The sequence below is a fragment of the Euwallacea fornicatus genome, chromosome 4, assembly GCF_040115645.1.
Source record: "Euwallacea fornicatus isolate EFF26 chromosome 4, ASM4011564v1, whole genome shotgun sequence".
Lineage (NCBI taxonomy): Eukaryota > Metazoa > Arthropoda > Insecta > Coleoptera > Curculionidae > Euwallacea > Euwallacea fornicatus.
In genome coordinates, this window is record NC_089544.1 from 2,978,793 (window position 1) to 3,001,870 (window position 23,078).

The 23,078-nt window shown below is 33.2% G+C and overlaps 3 protein-coding genes and 1 long non-coding RNA gene across 5 annotated transcripts in view; 2 read left to right on the top strand and 2 right to left on the bottom strand.

The window, feature by feature from the left end:
- Nucleotides 1–620: 620 nt before the first annotated feature.
- LOC136338740 (PRKR-interacting protein 1 homolog) lies at nt 621–2,634 on the bottom strand. Its single transcript, XM_066281414.1, has 4 exons — nt 2,533–2,634; nt 1,487–1,861; nt 1,244–1,423; nt 621–1,187 (listed from the first exon to the last, which is right to left on the bottom strand). Exons 2-4 carry the CDS (start codon nt 1,613–1,615, stop codon nt 717–719), a joined length of 780 nt encoding a protein of 259 aa, XP_066137511.1. The 5' UTR covers nt 1,616–1,861; nt 2,533–2,634; the 3' UTR covers nt 621–716.
- On the top strand, nt 1,909–6,814 carry Slmap (Sarcolemma associated protein). 2 transcript variants are annotated; one of them, XM_066281380.1, is made up of 8 exons: nt 1,909–2,311; nt 2,503–3,001; nt 3,350–3,609; nt 3,668–3,838; nt 3,899–4,087; nt 4,145–4,267; nt 4,449–4,607; nt 4,667–6,814. In XM_066281380.1, the coding sequence occupies exons 2-8, from the start codon at nt 2,506–2,508 to the stop codon at nt 5,357–5,359; spliced, it is 2,091 nt and encodes a 696-aa protein (XP_066137477.1). In that variant the 5' UTR covers nt 1,909–2,311; nt 2,503–2,505; the 3' UTR covers nt 5,360–6,814. The 2 variants fall into 2 exon arrangements, with proteins under 2 accessions (XP_066137477.1, XP_066137478.1); XM_066281381.1 differs by having other exon boundaries at nt 1,909–2,173.
- A 3,318-nt stretch (nt 6,815–10,132) lies between these two features.
- Nucleotides 10,133–23,078, bottom strand: part of LOC136338739 (uncharacterized) — a 41,185-nt gene continuing 28,239 nt past the window's right edge. Inside the window, exons 3-5 of the mRNA XM_066281412.1 lie at nt 18,061–18,255; nt 15,692–15,982; nt 10,133–15,319 (exon numbers count right to left, since the gene is read on the bottom strand). Coding sequence (XP_066137509.1) covers nt 15,227–15,319; nt 15,692–15,982; nt 18,061–18,252 — 576 coding nt within the window. The 5' untranslated portion in view covers nt 18,253–18,255 and the 3' untranslated portion in view covers nt 10,133–15,226. The remainder of the gene's footprint in view (nt 15,320–15,691; nt 15,983–18,060; nt 18,256–23,078) is intronic.
- On the top strand, nt 13,261–22,203 carry LOC136338744 (uncharacterized). Its single transcript, XR_010732011.1, has 3 exons — nt 13,261–13,400; nt 17,867–17,962; nt 21,778–22,203. It is a non-coding gene; the product is annotated as an uncharacterized lncRNA (long non-coding RNA).

Here is a 23,078-nt window from a genome sequence, read left to right on the forward strand (position 1 = left end):
GCAGCCAACGAGTGAAAACAAAGTTCAATTGTTCGGTTTAGTGCTTTCGATTTTTTATTTCGAATTGAAGTTTTTATTTTTAACCGATATTGCAAACTTCATGATATCGAATATGAAAAATTTGATGTAAATCAACCACCTATTTTGTATAAATATATATTTAACTTTAAGTTTTTGTGAACCTTCGATTTATCTGCACGCAGCTGCCATTAACTGTAATGTTTTCCAGAGTTTGCAAGACCAGGTTCCAGGACACCATCATCCTAAACCACATCTCCTATTTAACCTATTTTCACGTCTAAATCACACGAAGAATGAGATTTACGAGTCTCTGTCATTTGGTACACAAAATGATCTTATGAAGGAATCACTTATCAGAGAAACCGTTGGAATCAGTAATAGCGTCAACGTCACAGAATCAGACTAGCGTCTTTTTTCAAGGAAATTAGAATTGGTTTTTCAACAGAAATTCATTGGAATTTGACAAATTTTATAGGAAGAGGTGATCTTTTAATTATTGAATTTAACATTTTCAATGTGGTTTATAATGGTATGAAATGGACAATCGAACGTTAAACTGCAGATTGTCAACATGAGTTAAATAAAAATCAACACTGGAATTTTAAATTTACAGTTATCAAGTTTAACTGCAATAAAAACTACATAATTAAATTGTTTATTAAATATTCACAAAAAACGTCACTAATAAATTTTAATCACTTTTCAAACTTCTGTTCTGCAGTATTTTCATTTCCTGCATTATTAATATTAGAGTCAATTTCATTTAGTGGTGAGTCCTTATCCACAGTATTTTCCTTTCTAATTTCTTTTGCAGGAGAGTCATTCACAATATCCTCCGTGATAATTTCTTCTATGGGTATTTGAGTGGGTATATCACTGCTAGCTGTATTACACTGATTGTCACTTTCTGCAGTTATGTGTTGAATTTGACTCTTACACATTTGATCTTCAGAATCCGATTTTTGCTTATTTCTTTCTGATTCCTCATCCTCAGAACTTTCTGCACTTTCATCAGAGGAACTAGGCTTATTGGTTTTAAGTTTCTTTGCTCTTTTCTTCTGATTTTTCTTTTTCTTTAATCTTTTTTCTCTTTTCTTAGCTGTCCGCTCATCACATAGCCTTTTATTGTCTTCCAATTTTTGTTTGTAGTCATTGTCCAACTTTTCCTAATAAAAAAAACAATCATATTATTTGAATTACTTAAGTATCTAGCAATGCTCACTCGTCTAGCTTTTTCTTCCATGTACTTTTGTCTAGCGTACTCCTTTCGCCTCAAGTGTCTGTAAACATGGAATTCACCTGAACCAGCCCCTGCACTTGAACCCATAACATTTCTTACAAAATCAGGTATATGAGGGGCTCCTCGTTCTTTCGGTCGTTCAGGAATGATAACTGGTTTCTCCTACAATATAAATTAATAAATAATTTTAAGTCTTTATGTAGAATGTGCAGTATATTTTCTTACTGGATTTTTCATTAATTTTTCCAGTTTCATTCGTTGATAATCCGCTGTGTTTTTAACAATAATGTGAGGGGGTCTTTCTTTTTTCGGTTTTTCTTTGTCTTCATTTTGAATCTCTACTTCGTTGATCATTATGAGAAATATTAATTATTTATTACTGATTTATAATTAAAAATTAAAACTTTTATACAGTGTAAACAAAACAGGGTGACGTTTTTAAAGACGGATCAGATATTATATAAACTTACTAAATTATTTTATATCTAAGAGATCCCACAGATTATAGTTTTTCACATTTAGTGTAGGACAAATAAGGATAAAATTTAATGGAGAGCAATAGTCAATTGCCCGATTGACATTTGCAACATTGTCTGTTGTCTGAATTGTCAGAAATGTCAGTTCTAGAGTTAAGTGACAGATAAAATGTTTTTTTTAATTGTGTTTGTTAGGCTGTTCCTGTTCCTGTCAAGGGCTGAAGTAGTTTCCTCATAAATAATTCTCAATTTTAATTTTCTTCTAATCTGTTTTAGTGCTTTATTAATATGCCAATTAGTAATCATTTAAAAATCGTATCATTTACAAAATTTCGGTAACCACACTGAAGATGTAGACTAAGCACGATTTACTAGTTCAAAAGTGGCACACAATACTAATTTGACCGTCGTCCACAAGGAAGAGGATTCACCTTTGGTAGATCTACCTCTTTTTTACCAGTAAAATCACGCCCACGATTTTGGCATTTAACATCTTTTGATTTAATTTTGTATGCCATATTTCATAAATGCTTAGTTTTGTAATTTGTTCCCCCTCCTTGTCCAGTGTCTCTAGGTAAGATCATGTTGATTTTTCCCATCACTTTTATCTGGCATTGTGCATGCTATCTTTCACCATATACACAAACATTACAGTAATAAAAAGGTCAAGTGATTTAATGTTGTGCCTGAACCTGACCAGTTTTTAAATTGCCCAGTAATTTAAACATCAACACTGTGGAGTGTTAATGTATAAACACTTTATAGGCGATGGTTGTAGTCCATGTATACCCATACCTCACTCAAATCAGAGAAGAGCTAGTGCTGGCAGACAATGATACTATGGCTGCTAAAGCAATCTTGATATGCCGCCCCAACTCACATCAGTTTCAAGATCGAACCTTAACTCTAGACCAGCCTGTGAAAGTTGGAAGATCTGTAGCTCGTGCCAAGCCTACTCCTACTAATGCAATTTTTGATTGTAAAGTGCTTTCGAGGCATCATGCTCTGCTATGGTATCAAAATGGCAAGTTTTATCTACAAGATACTAAAAGTAGCAATGGAACCTTTGTAAATAACAATAGATTGTCTGTTGATAATGATAATCATGAAGTTAGTTCTGGAGATATAGTTCAATTTGGAGTGGATGTTGTTGAAAATAACAGGAAAGTAACTCATGGATGTATTATTGCTACTTTGAAGTTGTATTTACCTGATGGGAAGGAAGCAAAAGCTAGCCCAAGTATTACTGAAGGAGACTCACATGGTAAACAAATTTCTATTGCTTTTTTGAAATATGTTTTTATACATTCTAACTGTTCATTGTTTGTTAAAAAAGGTGTATTTTAAACCAGTATTAAGCATATTTGATTTGCATTCATTTGATTCTGTAGTATTTTTTTGTAATTATTTAAAATTAGGGAAGTGACTAAAGAAGTTTCATCAGAATCTTTTTATTTACAATGAGGAGAAAATACCTTAAAAGTTACTACCTTCAATAAGCGAAGTATATATAAACAAAGGCATAGTTTGTACCCACATTCATCAATTAATGCATTTTATATATGGCTTATAGACTCAAAAGATTTTTATTTTTTTCTTTTTTTTAAATTAGGGGTAGTGCCCTTAGACGACCTCTACAAATTAAACCAAATTTTACAAGATGCTAACCAACGTGAGCAGTGTTTAGAATCTAAGCTTGTTGCCCTTCAAAATGTGGTGGAAGAGACCAAAAGATCGGCTGAAGAGAGCTGGCAAGCTTATGTGGGAGAAGAGAGGCTTTTAAGTCGCCTTTCAGCTCTTGAAACCCAATTACAGCAAGCACGAAACAATTGGGCAGAGGATAAACTGAAAGAAGAAATTGCAAAGCTGCAAGTAAGCCTGTTTTACAAATCCCCAAAGAAAGTGTGGTGATATTAGGGTTGAATTATAGGAAGATAATGAGAGATATCAAGAGGCAGCCAAAGAGGCATTAGAGAAAGTGCATGCAGAGAAACAACAAGCTGTTGTAACAGCACTGGAAGAAGGGCGGGCTAAAATTTCAGCACAACAAGATGCTCTTTTGGCGAGGGAACAATTAGAGCAGACACAGTTAGAGTTGCAGGTTTGTGTAAACTAATAATCTAACATTGTTAAAGTATTATGTATTACAAAATTTCAATAGGAACTTGCTCAAAAACTGTCAGAGATTCAAACTAAAGCTGATGAGGAGAAACATGAACATGAGAAACAGGTTAGAGAGTTGGAACAACACATGGAGGAAGAAGGGGCGAAAATAATTGAACTGGAGGCAAAGATTTATGAGTTATCATTGGAGGTGGCGAAAAAGCATAATTATGGTGATCACATAGAGGTATTTTAGGGTGTTTTAGTACTATTTTTTTTAGTATTAATTTTTTTATGTTTTCAGCGCCCAGAGCTGATATTGGAAAATGACATTAAACTGAAAGAGGAATTACTTGAAAACGAGATTTTATCTGAATTGAATAAATCAATTTCCAATGGGTTTGTGGAAAAACACATTAATTTAACGGTAAGCTAGTACTGTATCTGTATTAAAGGTTGGTATAGGAACAATCTAACCAAAAAACCAAAGTCGCATATTCCTACTTATTGTGTAGTTTAATTATTGCAACCGTTCCTTTGCCGATAGGATCTTGCTCAGTAAACTCAAAAGTTGTCATGAGATAGAGTTTTTTAATTATTATCCACAGGTTGCTCCTGTTGATGATAAATGTGAGACGGAAAAGTCTGAAGATCTCGAATGCGAATCGACCACGAAAAACGACTTGGAAAAATGTGATCCAAATACCAAGGAAGATGGAAGAAGGGTGTCATTCAACTTGCCAGAAGACTCAGAAACAACTCAACGGGTACGTTTCAGTGCTTGCTCTAATATATTTTACACTTTATATATTTCTTTTTAATCAAGGAATCTCAAAATAGTCCTAACAATTCACCAGATGTTCACGCCCAATCAGAAATCACTGCTGATGATCGTTTTTCCAGCGATCATGTGGACTCTAAAACCCTAAAGTATCAATATCAATCTGCCCAGAGGGAAAAGACAGAACTGAGGCGTAAAATCGAAATTCTCGAGAAAAACTCTGAAACAAACAAAGTGAAAATTTCTGAACTAAGTAAGGCACTTCACGATGAGAAAGAATTAAATGGGCAGAGGTTAGTTATTTGCGACGGATTGAAAGAGGAGCTGCTAGTTTCACATAAGAAGTGGGAACAAATCGGTGAGGAAAACAGAAAACTGATCGCGAAAAAAGATGAATTACTTCAGGAGATTGAACGAATGAAAAATGATATGAAGACGCAGCAGGAAAAAAGACCGACCAAAGATTCTAAAGTTAGTGATTTAAACTCTTCAGAAACGGCTCAGAATTCAAACTTTCTGAGCACAGAACAGCTGACCATCATTGAAGAAGAATTGGTACTGTTTAAGGAGAAATACGCTCAAATTTGCGAAGAAAAAGTAAAATTATCCCGGGACTTATTAAAGCTGCAAGTCCAGTATGATATGCTGTCTGACAGTATGTATAACAAGTATTTCTGGTACGTTGGGCCTTTGGTGATCGTCATCCTCTACCTATTAATCAGAGAATGGATTTCCTGATTGACTGTAATCTTGATAATCTCATTTTATTGTTTTTTCGAGTATTTGGTCAAGATTATAAACGAGACGTAGTGCACGGATGGTTAACGCAATTCATAAAACTCTAGTCTGAAATTTGTTAGGTTTTTGAGGACTCTCATGTTTGGTAAATTACGTCAAGCAGGTTAGTTGGTCCATACTATGATTTTAAGAAGTGGCTATTGCGATGGTTACAAAGGAAAAGTAAACAGATCCCTACTGATTTTTGAAATAATACTTCTCAGTTAATTTTCAAGTATAGTGTGGATTTATTTACCAAATAGATACATCAATATGTTATTTATGGTAAGTAATCAAATGTAAAACTGGTAAAGATACAGGGTGTTTCCTTTAAGCGATACCGTTGTAATAATAGGAAATTTAAGGTTGGTTTCAGACAAAAGTTGTATTTTTTGGTGACTAGCAAAGATAATGATAGTTGCCAAATTATTACCTTTTTCCGGATTTTATTTTATTTTTATCAATCTGGAATCCTCATTTCAACTTTTTATTTAGAAATAATTTTATTTAATCCTGTATTATTTGCTCATAACTCTATCTTTTAAAGTGATCTATGGCAAGCATTGTCCTCACACGTCTAGCCAATACACCATATCATCAATACTAACACCTAGTATCGAAAAGTCAATACAACGGAGGAGAGCCATTTCCTTTACTTTTTTGTTTCAAATTTCAAGCCAAACTAGAACCAATTTTTGCAATGATATGCCTGCTTAAAAATATAATTCATATATTTTTAGCAATGACCGGTGTTTCGTCAGAAAGATCATTAATGGCAAATTATTGATGTGTAGCCAAATTTAACTATTAACCATCTCTAATGAAACGTTGCAATAGAACCTGGACATTGACCAGATATATTAGATTAGTTTTTGTAGAAACCTAGAACCTGACCAATTTTTAACAGCACATTAATAATTTGGCGCTAAAGAAAGTAAACTAAACTCCCTGATTAGGTCTGAAATTAAACTGCCTTCTAACTTAAATCTATAATCAATTTGTCATATCACGGAATGTTTGTGCACAAATTTTGTAGTGGTCTCGCAGCTTTAAGAATTCGAAAGGTTCGTAAATTCTTTCCCATCTGCAATATGCAAGATACTGAGAAGTGTGTAGTATATTTTCACTTCTTTTCTATTAAACCACATTTAAATCGAATATAAAGCGTATTAAACGTCCGACTGAGCAACCTCGATGCCACACATCAAAGAAAGGTGCATTTTTTGAAATTATTATTTATTGTTTAGTTCTAGATTATTGTAAATTCATTATGTTTTATAAATGTTTATTATTTGTCCTAACTATATGTTAGTAATATGCAATTCTGAATTTCGTGCTGATTATAGTATAGGCCATTCGTTATTGAGTTATGTTTAATCGCTTTTAAAAATTTCGTAAAATTATTTTCTTGTTTTATTTATGGTTGTTTTATTAGTTTACAAGGGAAAGAAAATTGCAGAAGTAAAATAATATATTATACCCCAAGGTCGTGAATTACATTATTATGACTTGAACGTCAAGTGGAAATTCCTAAGCACAGAGCTTTGAAGGGTTTTAGACGTGAAGTTAATAAGTATTGCACAACCGCAGTGTATATATGATTTTTTCCACCACTAAATTTAATTAGATTTTTTAAATTCGGCATAAATTAAATCTGAAACACAAAAAGATAACGTCTCTAAAATTATAATATTAACGATGGCGTTTCATTTAATATTAATTTTCATAACAGACATAACAGAAGAGTAATGGTGTGAAAGACATCATGAGTCACATGTGTCGTTGTTAGCTTGTTATTTAATTGTTTTAGAAGGTGAGAAAATAACTTTTATAGTTATTCAATATACCCAATGGTGATGTCTTTTATAACTAGTAGTGGAAAAAATATATTTCTTGCCTGGGATGAAAAAATTAGCAAAACGTTAACTTCAATGAAAGGGATGCTTAAAAAAGCCCACTATAACAAATTTTGTTAATTTATAAGTTAGCGGCTGTTGATATTTAAGATTAAGGTTATCAGCAGTTAATCTTAATTCAGTATTGCATATAAATCGATGTAAACAACTAAATCGGACTTTCAGTAGTGGGTATGCATTACTGAAAATCCTCATGTTATAATAATAATCTACAAAGTATTTTATTTTATTAATTCTTATATGTTTTTTGCCATACCTGTGTTTATAAAACGAATTATTTGTAGTACGATATATTTGTATACATGTATAACTTTAGAAACGCGTATTTAAACCGGAATACTAACGTAAGTGTTATTAGGAAATGAAGTTTTGTGATTAGAGACTTGTACCTAAAAAATAATATATTTCAGAGTTTCCTGGTTAGTTGTTGTATCTGTATTATTGAAGTAATTAGTTTATTTTATTCAGAACTGTTTATTCATTTCTTCAATTGCATGTTTAAATCACATACACACTTTTTTCTGTAACTTATTTTTAAAGCGATTTCAATGGTTTTTAACTTTAATCGACAGCTACCACGTATTATTAAAAACAAAAATATATATATATATATATATAAATATACATTTTTCCATATCGATTCGAGATTAGAATAGAGAGTTGTAAAGTCGATGAGGATAGCTATTTGCTATATTAAGTCCACCAAGTGACTTGTTATAGTACAAGTTTTTTACAGGCAAGGTCACTTCAAGAGCTGAGCTGGAAAATACCAGCGAATACTGTAGCAGTATCCAATGGGCGTGTATCATATATTATTTTATTTCATACTGTGGCCTATTTTGTAAAGTACCTATAGTTTAGATCTATACAAATCATGTCTCTTGAAAATATGGCGAACACTTTTTTTTTTTTCTATATTTGGCACTCCGATGCAGTCTAATGTAAATAAATAAGTATTTATCTGGTAAAAATTCTACATTGCAATGTTTAAATTATATTTAAGTTAAATTAATGCCTATTATGGTAACTAGAAGAAAAGTGTTTAAGTAAGAGAATAGTCGTGGAAAGGGTACATTATCAGGTATTGGAATGTTTGGTTTACCGGTCGCAAGTCATTACAATACAGCATCGGGTACACAATTCGGACAGTATGAAATAGAATATCTTGTTATACATAACATTATAGAGCATGTAAATAATCGTCCTATTGTACCCAAAACGAGCAAAAAGATTAAAAGACTTGCAGTTTATAAATAGCTTCTTATTTTCGTAACCATATTTTTAATTATGTTAGCCTTTCTTATATTATCATTTTATACACGTTTACCTATTTTCATTAACTTATTAATTATATGTATTCCCCAGAATCAGATCCCTCTGAGCAGCTTGCAAAGGAGCATCTGGAGTTCGTTCTTGATACATTTACCTAGAAATTAAAAGGCCGGTAAGTTATCAATTTTGCCAAAAATTCAAATATATTTAATAAAAACCACAAAATATGCTTACTGAGTAGAATGTTCGAAGAGATCCAGTGCTGACTCTGGGATTAACATCTTCATATTCAGAATTCAGTCTTAACACTGACTTGGTGAATCTGTTATAATAAAACTGAACTTATTTGAAGGACCAAAAATTTGGTTTTTTTATACTTATCAGTTAAATCTGTTGAATCTACTAAATGATCGCTCTTATTCGACTCATTATCACAGTTGAGCAATTGATCGTTTTTTTCAATTTTGTTGAAATTCCGATATATTTCTAATATTTCGATCAGGGAATTTCTACTAGGGCGAGAAATTTCTTCAATTGTGTAAAGCTGAATCTGTTTCTTTTTAGCTATTTTCCTGTAAATAGTTAAATGTTATCGTCAAACAATGTAACCAAATGGTATTTTTCAAAGGAACAACATAGAAACCGTTATCGCTTATAGATAATCGTTTACACTTACCGAAAACAAATAACTCCTGCAGTTAAAAATCCAAGTAATAGTAGTACTGCGATTCCCACTATCAGCCCTGAAATTAATATTTTGTAGGCAAAAAGCACAAGTTGAGAATATAGTCATAGTTCGGTAACTCACATAATTCCAATTGAGATAAAAACATCACCATTTTCTGTTAATGAAATGAGTGCACCTGACAGGAATTAAAGTAGGCACATATTTACTATGGTTTTTAAGAGATATTAAATGTGCGAAAAAGAAAACTGGAGTTTTTTTCTTCAAGATAAACGATTTTTTTTTATGTTGAACACATTCTTTGCATTTTTCATCAGGTAAACAAATGTGAAACATTTGAAACGAGCGGAAGATACCTATTTGTATTAAGGGGCGCTCCGAATAGTAGTGTTAATCTCAAAGACCCTATTCACCTCGTTCGCAGTTAGATAAACCCGACTGGAATTTCAAGAGCCCATTATTTCCATTTTTGAAAGCAACTTTTTTCTTTTTTGGGATATTAGTCGGTTTTAATTGAATCACAATTCTACAACGGGTCTTTAGGAGGGGGAATGGTTTTGATTGTCCTGATGGACACCATTAGCATTCCAAGCTCAAGGTTCGTACCTATACAAGAATGTTAAATAAGCACTCACATGTTGGTTTGCAAATGTGACTTGTTTGATGTATAGTGGGTGGAAAATGGAAGGGTTGGTGATTGCATCATTGTAATTAGATGAGAGGTACCATACTGATTACTTGATGCTGATCCTTTTTCCTAATAAATTTCATTTTTCATATGCACATATCTATTTAATTATAATTTTTAAAGAAATTGAATAAGCCCACGAATCAGTACGTCTGAAAATTAAAAAAAATGTCTCATCTAAAGAAACATTCAACATTTATTTATTAAATATATAATAATTAAATCAGGTTATACCTTACTTCTTAGTACAAAGTATTCATATAATATGTATATATCTAATCTTGCACTTTTTAAAGTGTATTTTATATGATAATTTTCCAATATTTACTCATAAAATACCGTTTAGATTGTAATATGTATTAATCAATAATAAAAATAGAAAAACCGTGGCTTCATATATTTTTATACAAGTTTACAGAATGAGCTTAAACATTCAGCGATATTTTAGTACATAATATGTCTGGATATAATTCGTTACGTTTTCAACAATTTGCAAAGTCGACGGTTTGGGGCTAGTTAACTCCAAGAAAATGTTGTATAAAATCAACACAAATATAAATGTTATACCTTTTTAATATTATTATAACATCTGAGGCTACTTACTTATTTACCTAAATGCGGACCATGAATTCAGCCTTTCCGGTGTTGGGATTTCTTCTTTTAAAATATCAGAATATTAGTATAGATAGGAAGAAGTAGAATGTACCATATAAATGGTTAATTTAAGAATATAAATCTTTGATTATTTATTAGATATCATTAGTAGTTTTCAAATTTTGAATCTGCATATACAGGGTTGTCTAAATTCACTGCTCACCCTCAAAAACTATACGGAGTGGACTAAAATTAGGTAAACTTGCGCGTTGTTATGCACAATAGAAAAACGTAATTAAATGAAATTTTTTTAGAATAATGAAGGATGTGTTTAGTACACAGTGGGATACAGCTTTTTATTTACAACATCAACAGGCTTTAAAATATTTGATACAAATGTTAGTTTTAAAAAAAGTTGATGATGGTACTGTAAAACCGAAATGCTGTATTAAAAAGCCAATGGCTCTGTATTATACGAAAAAGAGAAAAGACATATATTTTTAATTATCCCTTTAATGATTTCAAAATGAAATATAAACGATTTAAGTAACTATTGTTTTTTCTCGATTATTTCCTTAATTGTTGCACTTCGTAAATTTTACAATATTGTTTTGTTCAGCATAAAAATGCTCCAATTTCCAAAATCTAAATGATAAGCAGCGAATTCCATTAACCTTGTATAGGTGCTATAGGCTACAATAGTCTTATTGGTTAAAGAATGGTAAATGCAGCAGTTCACATATTTATTAACCAAGATAAACCTGCATTAAAGCATCTAAACGGGGTCAAATAATTGTGTAAACATTTAGTATGACTCAATGTAGCTATACATTTCTACTTTATAGTTGAAAGACTTAATTCGTTTGACATATAATTCGATAATAAACTCGATTTTGCACAGGAAACATTAGATGAGAAGGGTATTAGATCGACAAGGTAAATAATGAATGTTCTCAAAACTGTGTTGCTAGTGTAAAGTTGTTGAAGTGTACAAAAATATTTCGCTAAAATCCCTACTACCTAACAATTTGGACAATTTTCCAGAAGTATTTGGCCACATTGTATAATCTAATAAATATTCTAAAATATCAAAATACTTATGCCTACATATTTTCCTTATAAGAAACTATATAGAATGTAAGTAAATATAAATAGATTTAATGTATAAAAAGACATAATAAACTTTCAAACCTATCATTAGATTCTGGGGAGATAGAAAAATATAGGACAGGTACTCCCTTTTTCTGAAAATTTGGCATCAAAATGGAAGTTTATCGAACAAATTAAATAAGGAATGATATAGTTTTGGTCGAGTTTTTCAAGCTTAAAATGCATATGGCAAATCATCTAACATACAAATTATTAGAGAATACAATAACTATTACAAACATTTGCTTTAACGCAAATGTGATCCACCTTAGTCATTGCACGTAGGCACGAAATGAAAGGTTCTTTATGGGTTGGACTACTATTGGGCATACAGCTTAAGTCCTCTAAATAGTGCTATTTAGAATCATACAGATGGATGCAAAATATTTTTCAAAAAGCTTTTAATAAAACGTTTTCATAAAATGCAATTGTCGAAATTTTGAACTTGGCTTGTTATGAAAGTCGATGAGGGACATACTTCTAAAACCATTTCAATAAGGTTGCTCATAAAGTTACACAGGATATAAATATCAACTTTATTAACGTGAAGTTTTTCCACCCAGTATATTGAAAATGGCGCGTTTTTGTCTGAGGGTCTAGTAATTTTTAAAAATGATTTTGTAAAGTACTATGGCCCTTTAAAATATCTCCATAATGATATGTTACACCTTGTATATAGGAAGGTGGACCATACATACATACATAGGCGGACTTAAATTTAATGTTAAAACCATTTTTAAACCAGTTCGTATAGGCTTGTACACACACTGTAAATACTCCAATAAATACTGTGCTGTGATTATAAATACTGACGCTCACCTTAGTCATCGCTGAGTAGCATGCGACATCACCTTTGATATTGTCCGTCGCAAATATGGTCTGAAATTAATTTCCTTGAATTACGAGTTTAAAACTCGCAATAACTGTCAGACATTCTGTTTAACTTAAGAAAGTTGATAATCGTTACTTCCTCAAAACGGGGAAATACCACTGCATGTATTGGAATTTAGGCTCCCACCACAAGTAACTGCAACATTAAGTTCATTACCGTGTTTTTTTTTGGTTCCTTCGGGGGGAATTTTAACGAGGATTGAAGTTATACATACTGGGTAGGGATCTAAAGCAACTTCGGGATAACAGAATCTTGAATTTTGAGCTTAACACTGTCATTATTGTGCGCATTCCGGAAATAACAGTTCTGACTGAAGGAGAAAATGTGTTTTCCTGGAAGTAGGCGATTTGCTTATGTTGCGATGACCAGAGGTGAAAAGTCAAAAGGGGTGAAAAGTTAAAGAGAACAGAACAAGAAGGGATTGACTTTAATTCCAAGAAAAGGAAAAATTTGGAGAATTCGAATTCTGAACGTCTGATTTTCACAATGTCAAATTAAGAGTTGCTGTCGAATCTAATTTTCAGATAAAAAGTAGTCAGCGAATTGAAGTTCCGAGAGATATTTACGCACTCGAGTGTTTTAAATCACTTGAATGCGCCCAATGTCATAGTGTTATACCGGGTATATATGAAGCATAGAATACGTTCATTATTTATAAATCCATACGTATTTTGCAAGCACCTCCATCTTGAATTTGTATTTTAGTTGCAAGTCCCTTATAGACTACTGAACCAAATTATCATATTTTTTTAATTGAAGAAGTCCACAACTGAGCAAGAAATAAATTGATACTCGTTCAAAGCGCAGTAAGTATGGACATGTTGTTGTAATCGATAGTTCTATTCTTACAAGATCGAATATGCCAAATGCAGAGCGCGAGGTCCAAATCTAAAGAGCATAAAAATGTTTTACGCAATTGAAACACTAAATTGATAAAAAATTCCCCTTTGTTCTCAGTTATTCTGTTTCGTTTCCTTATACAGCGCCGGACGGAGTCATTGACCTTAAAAAAGTTCAGGCCAATAGGTTCAGAACTCATCATATTACGTTGTGTGCTATATGATGACCGAGGATGCAGGAAAATGATAAACGTAATGTCACTCTGGTATTCAGTGAGGTAACAGGTTGTCTTAATGAAAATGGAAATTGATTTGGTTGTATACAAAAATGATAAATATCGATTACATCAACAAATTGTACGAAAAGAGTTAAAGATAGACTTATGGTTTGAAAACGTGAACTTACGATATGAGGAACTTATGTGACGAGGGATGTTTTATTGGCTAGAAATAGCAAAAATAATCTTGTATCAATGTATATTTCTAGTCGTGAGTAATGTAGCTAGTTGTGCCCCAATAAAAATTCAATCAAATTGTAATCAACAGCGAAAACGCCTCATTCGGAATGGCACAAAAATTGTTATCCCATCGCCTATTTTTGGTCTAATTCAGTATCAATTTATCAGCGTTTTAAATGGGCCAAAAGGGCCATCAAATGTTGGTACTAACGGATTTTTTTGCCTTTCAGTATAGCTCAGTCTCTAATATTGTCATCCAATAACAGCTCATGCGTGACGTTACTACGTATAGTGCCCTTTTTTGAGTGGGTACCTATGTAGAACATTAATGAATATTAATATATATCTTTTTCAATACCAATCCAGCCAATTCAGTTAAAATAAACAACAACACGCTTTCATTAATGATATTTCATTAACATTAATGGTATCAAATATTTCATTATGGTACACTTTGTACAGACATTACAGCATTTGCATGTATGTACTATGCATCTGTTATCATCGTCTTATCTGTCATGTAATCCATAAATGCAGGGTGTCCCATTGACAATTCACCCCCTTCTAATTTCTTTATTTTCGACATTAGAAAAGGATTCAAACGGAGACCCCCCTTCATTTTAGGAGTAAAACTTAAAAATTGCGTCGTTGTCCCCTTCTCTAGCAGGATCCGTAACACTGCACGGTGGCACAAACTTCCTTACTTTAAATGGAACCTTGAATTTTTTTGAAATTTTTGAAATTCTCGTTAAATTTTATGATCAGTTTATATAACGGTCTTATTTTTAAATTTTACAATTTCCGAGTCATTCCGAACAATTTGAAAGTTTTAACAGCTGCAAGGCCTGTTAAGGCTGAAAGAGGAGCTAACAAGCTACGTTTTGACATATTTTAACTTGGGAAAAAGTCTTTTGTAACTCTCGAAATACGACCCTGAATTTGCATGATATCAAACGTCGCGTGTTCAACGTTAATGGGACACTCTGTATATGAGTATCGTCAATTTTTTTAAATACTCTTTTAAGAAAGAAACATTTTCACATTAATATGTTTTCTATAATATAAAGTGTCTGTACCCATCATTTATCCCCGGATATCAGCACGGAGCAAACGATTACTTTGACGAAGTTTTTCAGGCTCCGTCAGCAATTAAAGCAAATTAGAACTTGTTGCGAACATGGAAAAGACCTCGTTAGCTATATGTGTAAATTGATATTTTCGAGCAGTGACAAAATTATGATTTGATTAATAAAATTATGGCGTTCGCGACTATAAATGCAGCTATATTTTGTGCGTTTATATGTCATGACTTTGTCCCTAATTATATACTTATGTCTATGATCCGTTGCTGCAGGTAATTTCTTTAGAGTCAGACTCTTCGTCCTTCGATTGGGTTATTAGTGCATCTAATTCCGACGGATTTGTTATCTGAAACATGTGTTTGTTGCGAAGAATTGTACCAGGAAAAACTAAGTAAAAATGCATTAACTACCATTAAAGACACTATTTCATGCAGGAAAGACACTATTTTATGTTACAAATATTTCATATTTTACCCATATTCGATACCAAACTCAATTCTATTGCCACTTAAGCTCCTCAAAGACACGATTATCGTGTTATTTAAGACTAATTCTCAGTTGCACGACTGAAATTCCAATGATACTACAACGTACAGTTTTTTTTTTAATTTTTCGGGTAAAACCGATATTCTCTTCCACGAATATGGGTAAGTCTTTCACTATCAATCCTGCAGTGCACATCTAAATGCCTATCAGCTAACTCTACCCTAGAACTAACCTGCGTGTCCCGCCTCTGAACTATCACATCTATACTGTTAACGGCGGTACCACTGTCTAAAGTAGGCTGAGGCGCGTCCTCCATTACTATTCTGGAATTTCTATTGCAATGCATGACAAAACACCTGACAGCGGTCATAATAAAGCCAAAAGTGAGCAGGGCCGCGCCCAGGCCGATAAAAAAATACCTGTGGTCCACGTCGGCAGCGTTCGGCACTAGCTGGACTAGGCCGACTATGAGGAAGATGGCTCCCAGGAGGAGGGAGCCGACTACTACTTGAAGAGTGGATACCTAAGAATACAAGAATAATGTGTATTGCGTGGTGAAATGCTCAACATCCGAATATATCATGATTTGACTAATAATTAGACCGTTAGCGGGTTTTCCAAGTATATAACTATATTTATTACTTTATTGCTAATTATAATTATTTAAAAATTAATAGACAGTAAGTTTTAGATGTTTTCTCTTGGAAATCGTTTCTTCTAGCGCCTTTAATAGCGTATATCTTTTTTAAGCATGAAAGGTGAGAGAAAAGATTTATCTAGTCGAAAATGACATACACTGTGGCACAAAAAAGGTTCGGAAGTTTAAATGAGTTCCAATACCCGCCTGTGGCGCCCTCTAAAAGATACACCGAATTCGTCGATAAATTTGAATTTATCATCTCAAGAAATTCTCGAATACAAAATTTCGTGAAATTAGTTTGACGCAGTGGAGACGTATTAAAGGAAATAATATTTACTTGTTCACCTTTGACACCCTGTATCTCGGTTATCAACAAGTTTTGGACTAAAGCAAGTTTAGTTAAATCGACTTATTTTTGAGTTGCCCCATCCACTCTTCAATGGATATCGTCGACTTACGGGACACCAGGTATGTATAATGGATTTATTTTGGGTAAAATTTGAGTTGGAGGATAACCAACATCGCAGAATTCATACTGTTACGAGGAGCACTCATGGGACGATGTTACGAGGAGCACTCATGGGACGATGCTGCGAGAACTGCTGGACACGACAGGACCGGCCGGCTGGTGGTAGGTCAATTGTGATTAAACAAAGCGATCGAGAAGTTTTTGGATTATACGGGAATCGAGTATTTTTGCGTGTACAAGAGAAGCGTGTGTGGACGTCAAGATAACGAGATAGTCACGCGATCAGAGGAGAAAACATTGATGGTAAAGGTAAAGGAGATACGATTATTGATGAGGTGGGATTTCGTAGAGACACTCGATCGATAAGGAAAATTCAACGCAGAACGCAAGATTTTTTTCTGTGCTATTTCAGAAGTATCTATGTATTTTCCTTTTTCCATATGTTTCCCAGATAACAGGAGCGGAGTTTGATACGCGTATTTTCGTTATATTCCCCTACTTTATGTTACCCCATTGTTTTACCTAAAATAGCACACACACGTATAAGAAAACGACTTCAATTTTTCTTTATCCCGTAATATGCGCAATTTTAGATGTATTTCTCAAGTGCGGCGAATTGGAAAATTGTAATATTCAAATCTATAGCAGGTGGGTGTTACGCCGACATCTAAGTGAATGTATTTCCTAATAGAGATTTGCATCGGTACACCCATCTTAAACCAAAGGACTTGAAGTGGGTGGAAGGATTTAGAATCTCGTTCTGCTCTGCAACTAGCAATTCGTCAGGTCCGCCAAACAGTTTTCAGCATTAAGTAAAGAGATTTGAAAATCAGTTAGGAACCGAACAAAATTATTTTCCTTATGGTCTGGAAAGACCTTTCAATCCCTTTGCTCTAATATTAAATTTAGTGTTGGAACTATTTTGAGCTTTGAGAGAACAAAACAGCCACAGCAACCTGTCTTCGAGGAGCAGAAAATTACTGTTTGAATTAAACCATTTATCATTCCACTCGGAACAAAGAGCCCCGGACCTATCATCACTAAATTTAGCTGTATAAAAGCTGCAGTTACTCCATCATATTTACACAATAGCGACCCAACCATGCGTTGGTTGTGGATATGAAACGAAAGCTCGGGAAATAACGCATTACTTGTTTGTAGAAAGTAGATAGGTAACTGGGGCAGATGGAAATAAAAGACGCTTTATATGACTCTAAATGAGATCGCTGTAATGCTGAGAATAATATCAAAACATGTATGAGTAGAGAAAGCTATCGTATTGAATCTAACAATTTCAGGTCGCGCGACACCAAAATGAAATCAAATAATCAGAAAGGAAAATACAGCATTACGAAAAATTTAAACCTCTGACTAGTCACACGATTATACCATGGGTAAGTTTCATTTTAATTTTTTTCTTCTTAAACGACTGTAAATGTGGAGCCCAGTTAGCTTCGTTACCAAATTTAAAACTAACAGCAAAAACACTTACTTTTCCGAATAAATACACTTCTGGCAGCCTTTCCGTTCCATCCTCGTTTGTTCCAGGGCTGGGTGTGGGACTGGGACTAGTGGGGGGCAGCCAATGTCCAGCTATATATAGCTGACTGGGTCTCTTAGATCTTTTCTCTTGTCCTTTTCTCCTCTCGTGCCTCACAGCCACTGCTGGCATTGCACCAATCATTTCCTAACAGATGAAAAACATAATTTAAATATTTTATATAAAAGACCTTTTTCAACTTAGTAAGTTTTTGTAAAGAGAAATAAAATGTTCCTAATTGGGTTTTGACCTCGCATAATGGTAATTCTTTTCGATTTCGTATTGGTGGATTGGAAACAATATCTGTCCGAACTGGCTTTGATATTTTCGGTGCGCAAGAATAAGTTTACGAAGTTCACCACTTTCTTTTTATATATTTCTTCCATTTATATGTGTATAAATGGAAAACGCTTGGGATGTGGAAATATAATTTATCATGATCATTTATTATTTTATATTGGAGATTTATATCCGAAATAACGTCGCATAAAATTTGGACCACACAATAAACGTATCCCCTTGTTACTCGTCATATCGGATTCACACTAACTTGCCACTTGGGGGTTGGTTATTGCATTACTTAAGGCTTTTTTTTAACTTACGCTCATCATTTACCCTACTAACTGTTGGTAGCCTCAGGTTACTTAAACATTTTAAAATCTGAAGTAAACGAACACCCTGGAATTCGCTCAAGATCGGATTAACGCGAAAGACCTTATAGAGATATGGATTTAAATTCAGCATTTTTTCTAGATCTCTTACTCGTATGCATACAGGATGTCAATTTCTTACTCCCATTATCTCGAAATGGGATAGATTTTTTTTAATCGCCAAGACACGTCGATTTTGTTATCGAGGGGGGACAATTTTTGTGTAAAATTCACTGCGCCTCTTTTCACCCTCTACATCGCAGAGCCACACTCTCAGATATTTTAAATGGAAAAGGGGGTTAAAAGATACATAATTTTAAAAGACTTTTCATGTTGTATATATGGTACTTCATTCTTTACATTGGATTATTATGTTAAAACATTAGGCAATTTTGATTATTCTAAAATCATTTATTCTATTAGGTTTTGATTGCGTTGGAACTCAGATTTTTTGGTTTAAACATACCTTGTGATTAGGAAATTCTAAGAAATTGATTTATTAAGCTATTTTTGGTTGAGACGATCATCAAAAGAAAAGATGCATTAATCACTGTAGCAAATGCTTATCAATCTAATAAGTTTCCTCAGTCTTCGAAAAGAGATATCTACATATGTTGAATCTAATTTTGTTTTATTGTTAGTTCCTGTTCACAATGAATTGTCCTTTCGTTGAATTTTGATATTATCTACCTTGGATCGAAAAAACGAACAAAAATCGCATAGTCGCTCAAAAGCATATTCGGAAGGTGCTAAATTGAATGAAATTCAAATTTTGGCAATTAAAAAGGAGAAAGCCAGAGGCGCACTTAAAATTGGGCAGTGTAGCGCGTGCTGTGTCGAAAATAAATATTGTAATAACGGAAATCTCGTTTCGTAATGGGTGCGAATTGACAGTTTTTGTTGACAAGATTACAAACGAAGCATAAATCTAGAAGGTTTATTTCGCGGTAAATAATCCGTGTTTAATCAATGTACTTAATTTAACTTCGCTTAATTTTATTTTCTATGTAGGTGAATAATCTAAGTGGTTGTTGTCACTGTTTATGTATATGTCTTTCCTAAAGTATATACACACTGTATATTTATTTTTTATTGCCAATGGTAAGATCCACGAGCTTGGATACTCGCAAAAAAGAGTGTAAAGCTATTTGAATGTTTGGAGGCCATCGTATCCTTGTTGCCATTCGTCCTATGGCTCGTACCTTTGCAAATGGCACATTATAAAGTTTTGCATGTTTTCGCACCGATATCGATTTTTAAATTATTCATCCAAGCGGTAGAACGACAAATAAGAGATTTAAAAAGTACAGAATAAGCTAATAATCGAGTTAACTGGAAACGAAAATTTTTTCGCAAATAGTTTTTTAGTTTCCGAGACCCAACATTATTTTGGTCCCTAATTTTTGCGATTTTTGCGGTGTCGAAAATAAAGGATCTACAACTTCACTGGAGGTATCCACGATCGACGAAGGTTCAAGATTTTTAATTGTAATTTAGAAAATTAAATTCAATGCCCTTGCGTTTCAGGTGTCAACTGTGCGCGCCTCTGTTTTGAGCCGAAATTAATTATCAACTTTCGCTCTTCCAGAGGAGAGTCTAAAGGTTTCCAATATTTTTTTTTAATGTCGAGAGTATATCAGTCACAAACGTGTTATTAATAAAAATTACGAATTCAGGACAATTTCGTAGAGACGACGTTGTCCCTGCAAGATTGCGACACGGGGCTTACGGCCATTGTTCATAAAGAAATTAAATTTATTGTATCACATATGTACATATGTATATATTTTCAGCCTTCCAAGCTGTTAAATTTTAACAGACAGATAAATTTTTAAGGTCGGGAATGGTTTCATCTTTATTGTATATAGGCAATTAGTTAGATATGTAGTCCATCATGAACACGAAGTATGAATTTGTAAATTAGTAATGTTCCCGAAAAACCTCTGACTTCTTTTTCGATCAAGTTATTTTTGTAATGGGAAATTGAGTTTTTATTCCATTGGGATATGTTTGCATAATGAAATGACTGCATTGAGTTCGCAATTTTTCTCCCATTTTACTAAATCTGGAAACATCGCATATTCCTTCCTATCGCGTATCGATTTTAAAACCGATGAGCTGTACCTTTACAAAAGGCAGGTAGTACATTTTTTACATATTTTCATACCAAAATCACTTCAAAGTTGATTCATTTGAATGTTAGCGCGAGTTAAGTTTGAGGTTCAGCCAAACTATTTTTTTTAATTTATTTTACAGGAAACAACACAAAATGTAACTAACAATACTGTTACAAATATTATGATCCCTAAATCTACGTTTTTCCCTATTTATATTAAAATATATGCTGACCATGCATAAGGCTTCCAGAACATTATGAACTTAATATTAAATCGCAATTAGGGGCAATACGTTTTCTAATCGCAAGTTCTAGATGGTAGTAAACACTACGCAGTTTCTTATTATTTAATTATTAAGCAAATTGTTGTGATATAACTCGCGACGACGAAGTAGACGTTCTTAATGCGCACTGCACTAATAATCGGGAAAATCAGATTTCCTTTTGTTCTAAAAAGTCATGGGGTAAGCCATTAGTGTATCTATGAACCAGTGAGTGAAAAAAGGGACGTTTAATTGTAATATTTTGATTGAAAGGGGATGTTGCTAACGTGATTTTGGGCAAAGCTTTTATCCTTCGGGTGTGTCATGATTATTGTTTGTGCGGGTTACATTTAAGTTTCATCAGGAGAATGAAAACGAAATAATTAAAATTTTAGTTGAAAGTTGAAATTATTTGCACTTCTGGAACAAAGTTAGGACTGCCTATTGACGTTGCCGAAAAATGATATCGAAACCTGACCGGTTTCGAAGATTAAAGAAAAAGTTAGGAATTAACATTTATTTTTTTTATGTTCCGGATTTGACTTACGTACGGATCTTATTTAAACTGAAACTAATGCGAAGCTCTAATTGCTTTGAAGATTTTTCTTCAGGAATTAATATTGATTTTTTTTTGTTTCAGGCCTCCACTGGGTCCGCCTATGTTTCCGATTGAAACTAATGCGAAGCTCTAATTGCTTTGAAGATTTTTCCTCAGGAATTAATATTGATTTTTTTTTGTTTTAGGTTTCAACTATGTGTGCCTCTAGTTGAAATAAAAACTAGTTCGAAACTCTTACAGTTTTAATGATTTTTTTTGAGATATTGAATAAAGAATATTGAATGTTTTTGTGCTTGAGATCTGAACTGAGGGATAAGTCCAAAGCATAACTATGATTTAGAGTAGAGGTAGGATTTCTAGCATTAAAAATGTTGGTCAATTTTCTTGCTCATTCTTGTTGCTCTCCGTAAACCAGAGTAGTTTTTTTATTTGCTTGTTGACGTATACCGTTTTTGAAATTATTCACAATGGCACTAGAATTATTGCATTTGTATATTTAACATCGATCAGGACCACAGATGAGTAAATATTATTTTCCATTCAACATAGTATGAATGTTTGTCAAAACAACATTCTGTAGGAAACAAAAATAAAAGGTAACAAAATTCATTTTTGAAAGAGATGTTTCTTTTCAAGGATCGAGGAAATTTATTAAATTGATAAATATTTCCTTCAATAATTAATATATCTGTTCTTTTAATGGTCGTATCGACAAAAAATAGGTCAATGGGTTATTAAATTGATTTATTACGACAATTTCCTCTTGATAGATATGTTTGAGTAAAAAAAATCTTAGTTTCAACGCTATTTAATTAATAATGGGATAATTCATTTTAGAATGCTCAAAGATGCCTAATTTGATAACTCAACAGTTGAATATAAAAAATGAGGTACCATAATGTAGAGAATAAAAAGCCCCTTAAAAATTATGTATCAGTTTTGAGAGGGTGGCTCTGTGGGGTAGTGGGTTGAATGAGACGCCGTGAATTCTACATAAAATTGTTCCCCTTCGATATTCATAATCAAGATAATAGGGGTGGAAATTTTTCAAATTAACATCCTATATGCGTTACACACTTTTTAGCTACAGTGATATTAATTTATCAAGTAGAAACGTCGGTGTTGTACTGCAATATTTTTAGAAACAATTTTTCTCTATGCGCTATTATATTACGGTCTTAAATGAGAATTCCTGGTTTGAAGACTACATGATCCATTATTATTCCCCTACTTTGCTAAATACATGCATCAAGACCGATCCCACAAGGATGTCTGGACCTAAAAGGAAAGACGCTGACGTGTCGTCAAGCGACGTGCAGTAATCCTTTAGTAACCCGGATTAATAGGGTGTTGGGTTATTTAAAGCTCTTTTCATTTAATAA

Bases quoted from the DNA above. Each gene is read 5' to 3' on its own strand.
- Slmap (XM_066281380.1), top strand. From the start codon at position 2,506: ATGGTTGTAGTCCATGTATACCCATACCTCACTCAAATCAGAGAAGAG. The intron at 3,002-3,349 runs GTAAACAAATTT...TTTTTAAATTAG, and splicing joins TACTGAAGGAGACTCACATG to GGGTAGTGCCCTTAGACGAC. The intron at 4,268-4,448 runs GTAAGCTAGTAC...TATTATCCACAG, and splicing joins AAAAACACATTAATTTAACG to GTTGCTCCTGTTGATGATAA.
- LOC136338740 (XM_066281414.1), bottom strand. From the start codon at position 1,615: ATGATCAACGAAGTAGAGATTCAAAATGAAGACAAAGAAAAACCGAAA. The intron at 1,424-1,486 runs GTAAGAAAATAT...TTTATATTGTAG, and splicing joins AAAAATTAATGAAAAATCCA to GAGAAACCAGTTATCATTCC. The intron at 1,188-1,243 runs GTGAGCATTGCT...TTTTTTTATTAG, and splicing joins TGGAAGAAAAAGCTAGACGA to GAAAAGTTGGACAATGACTA.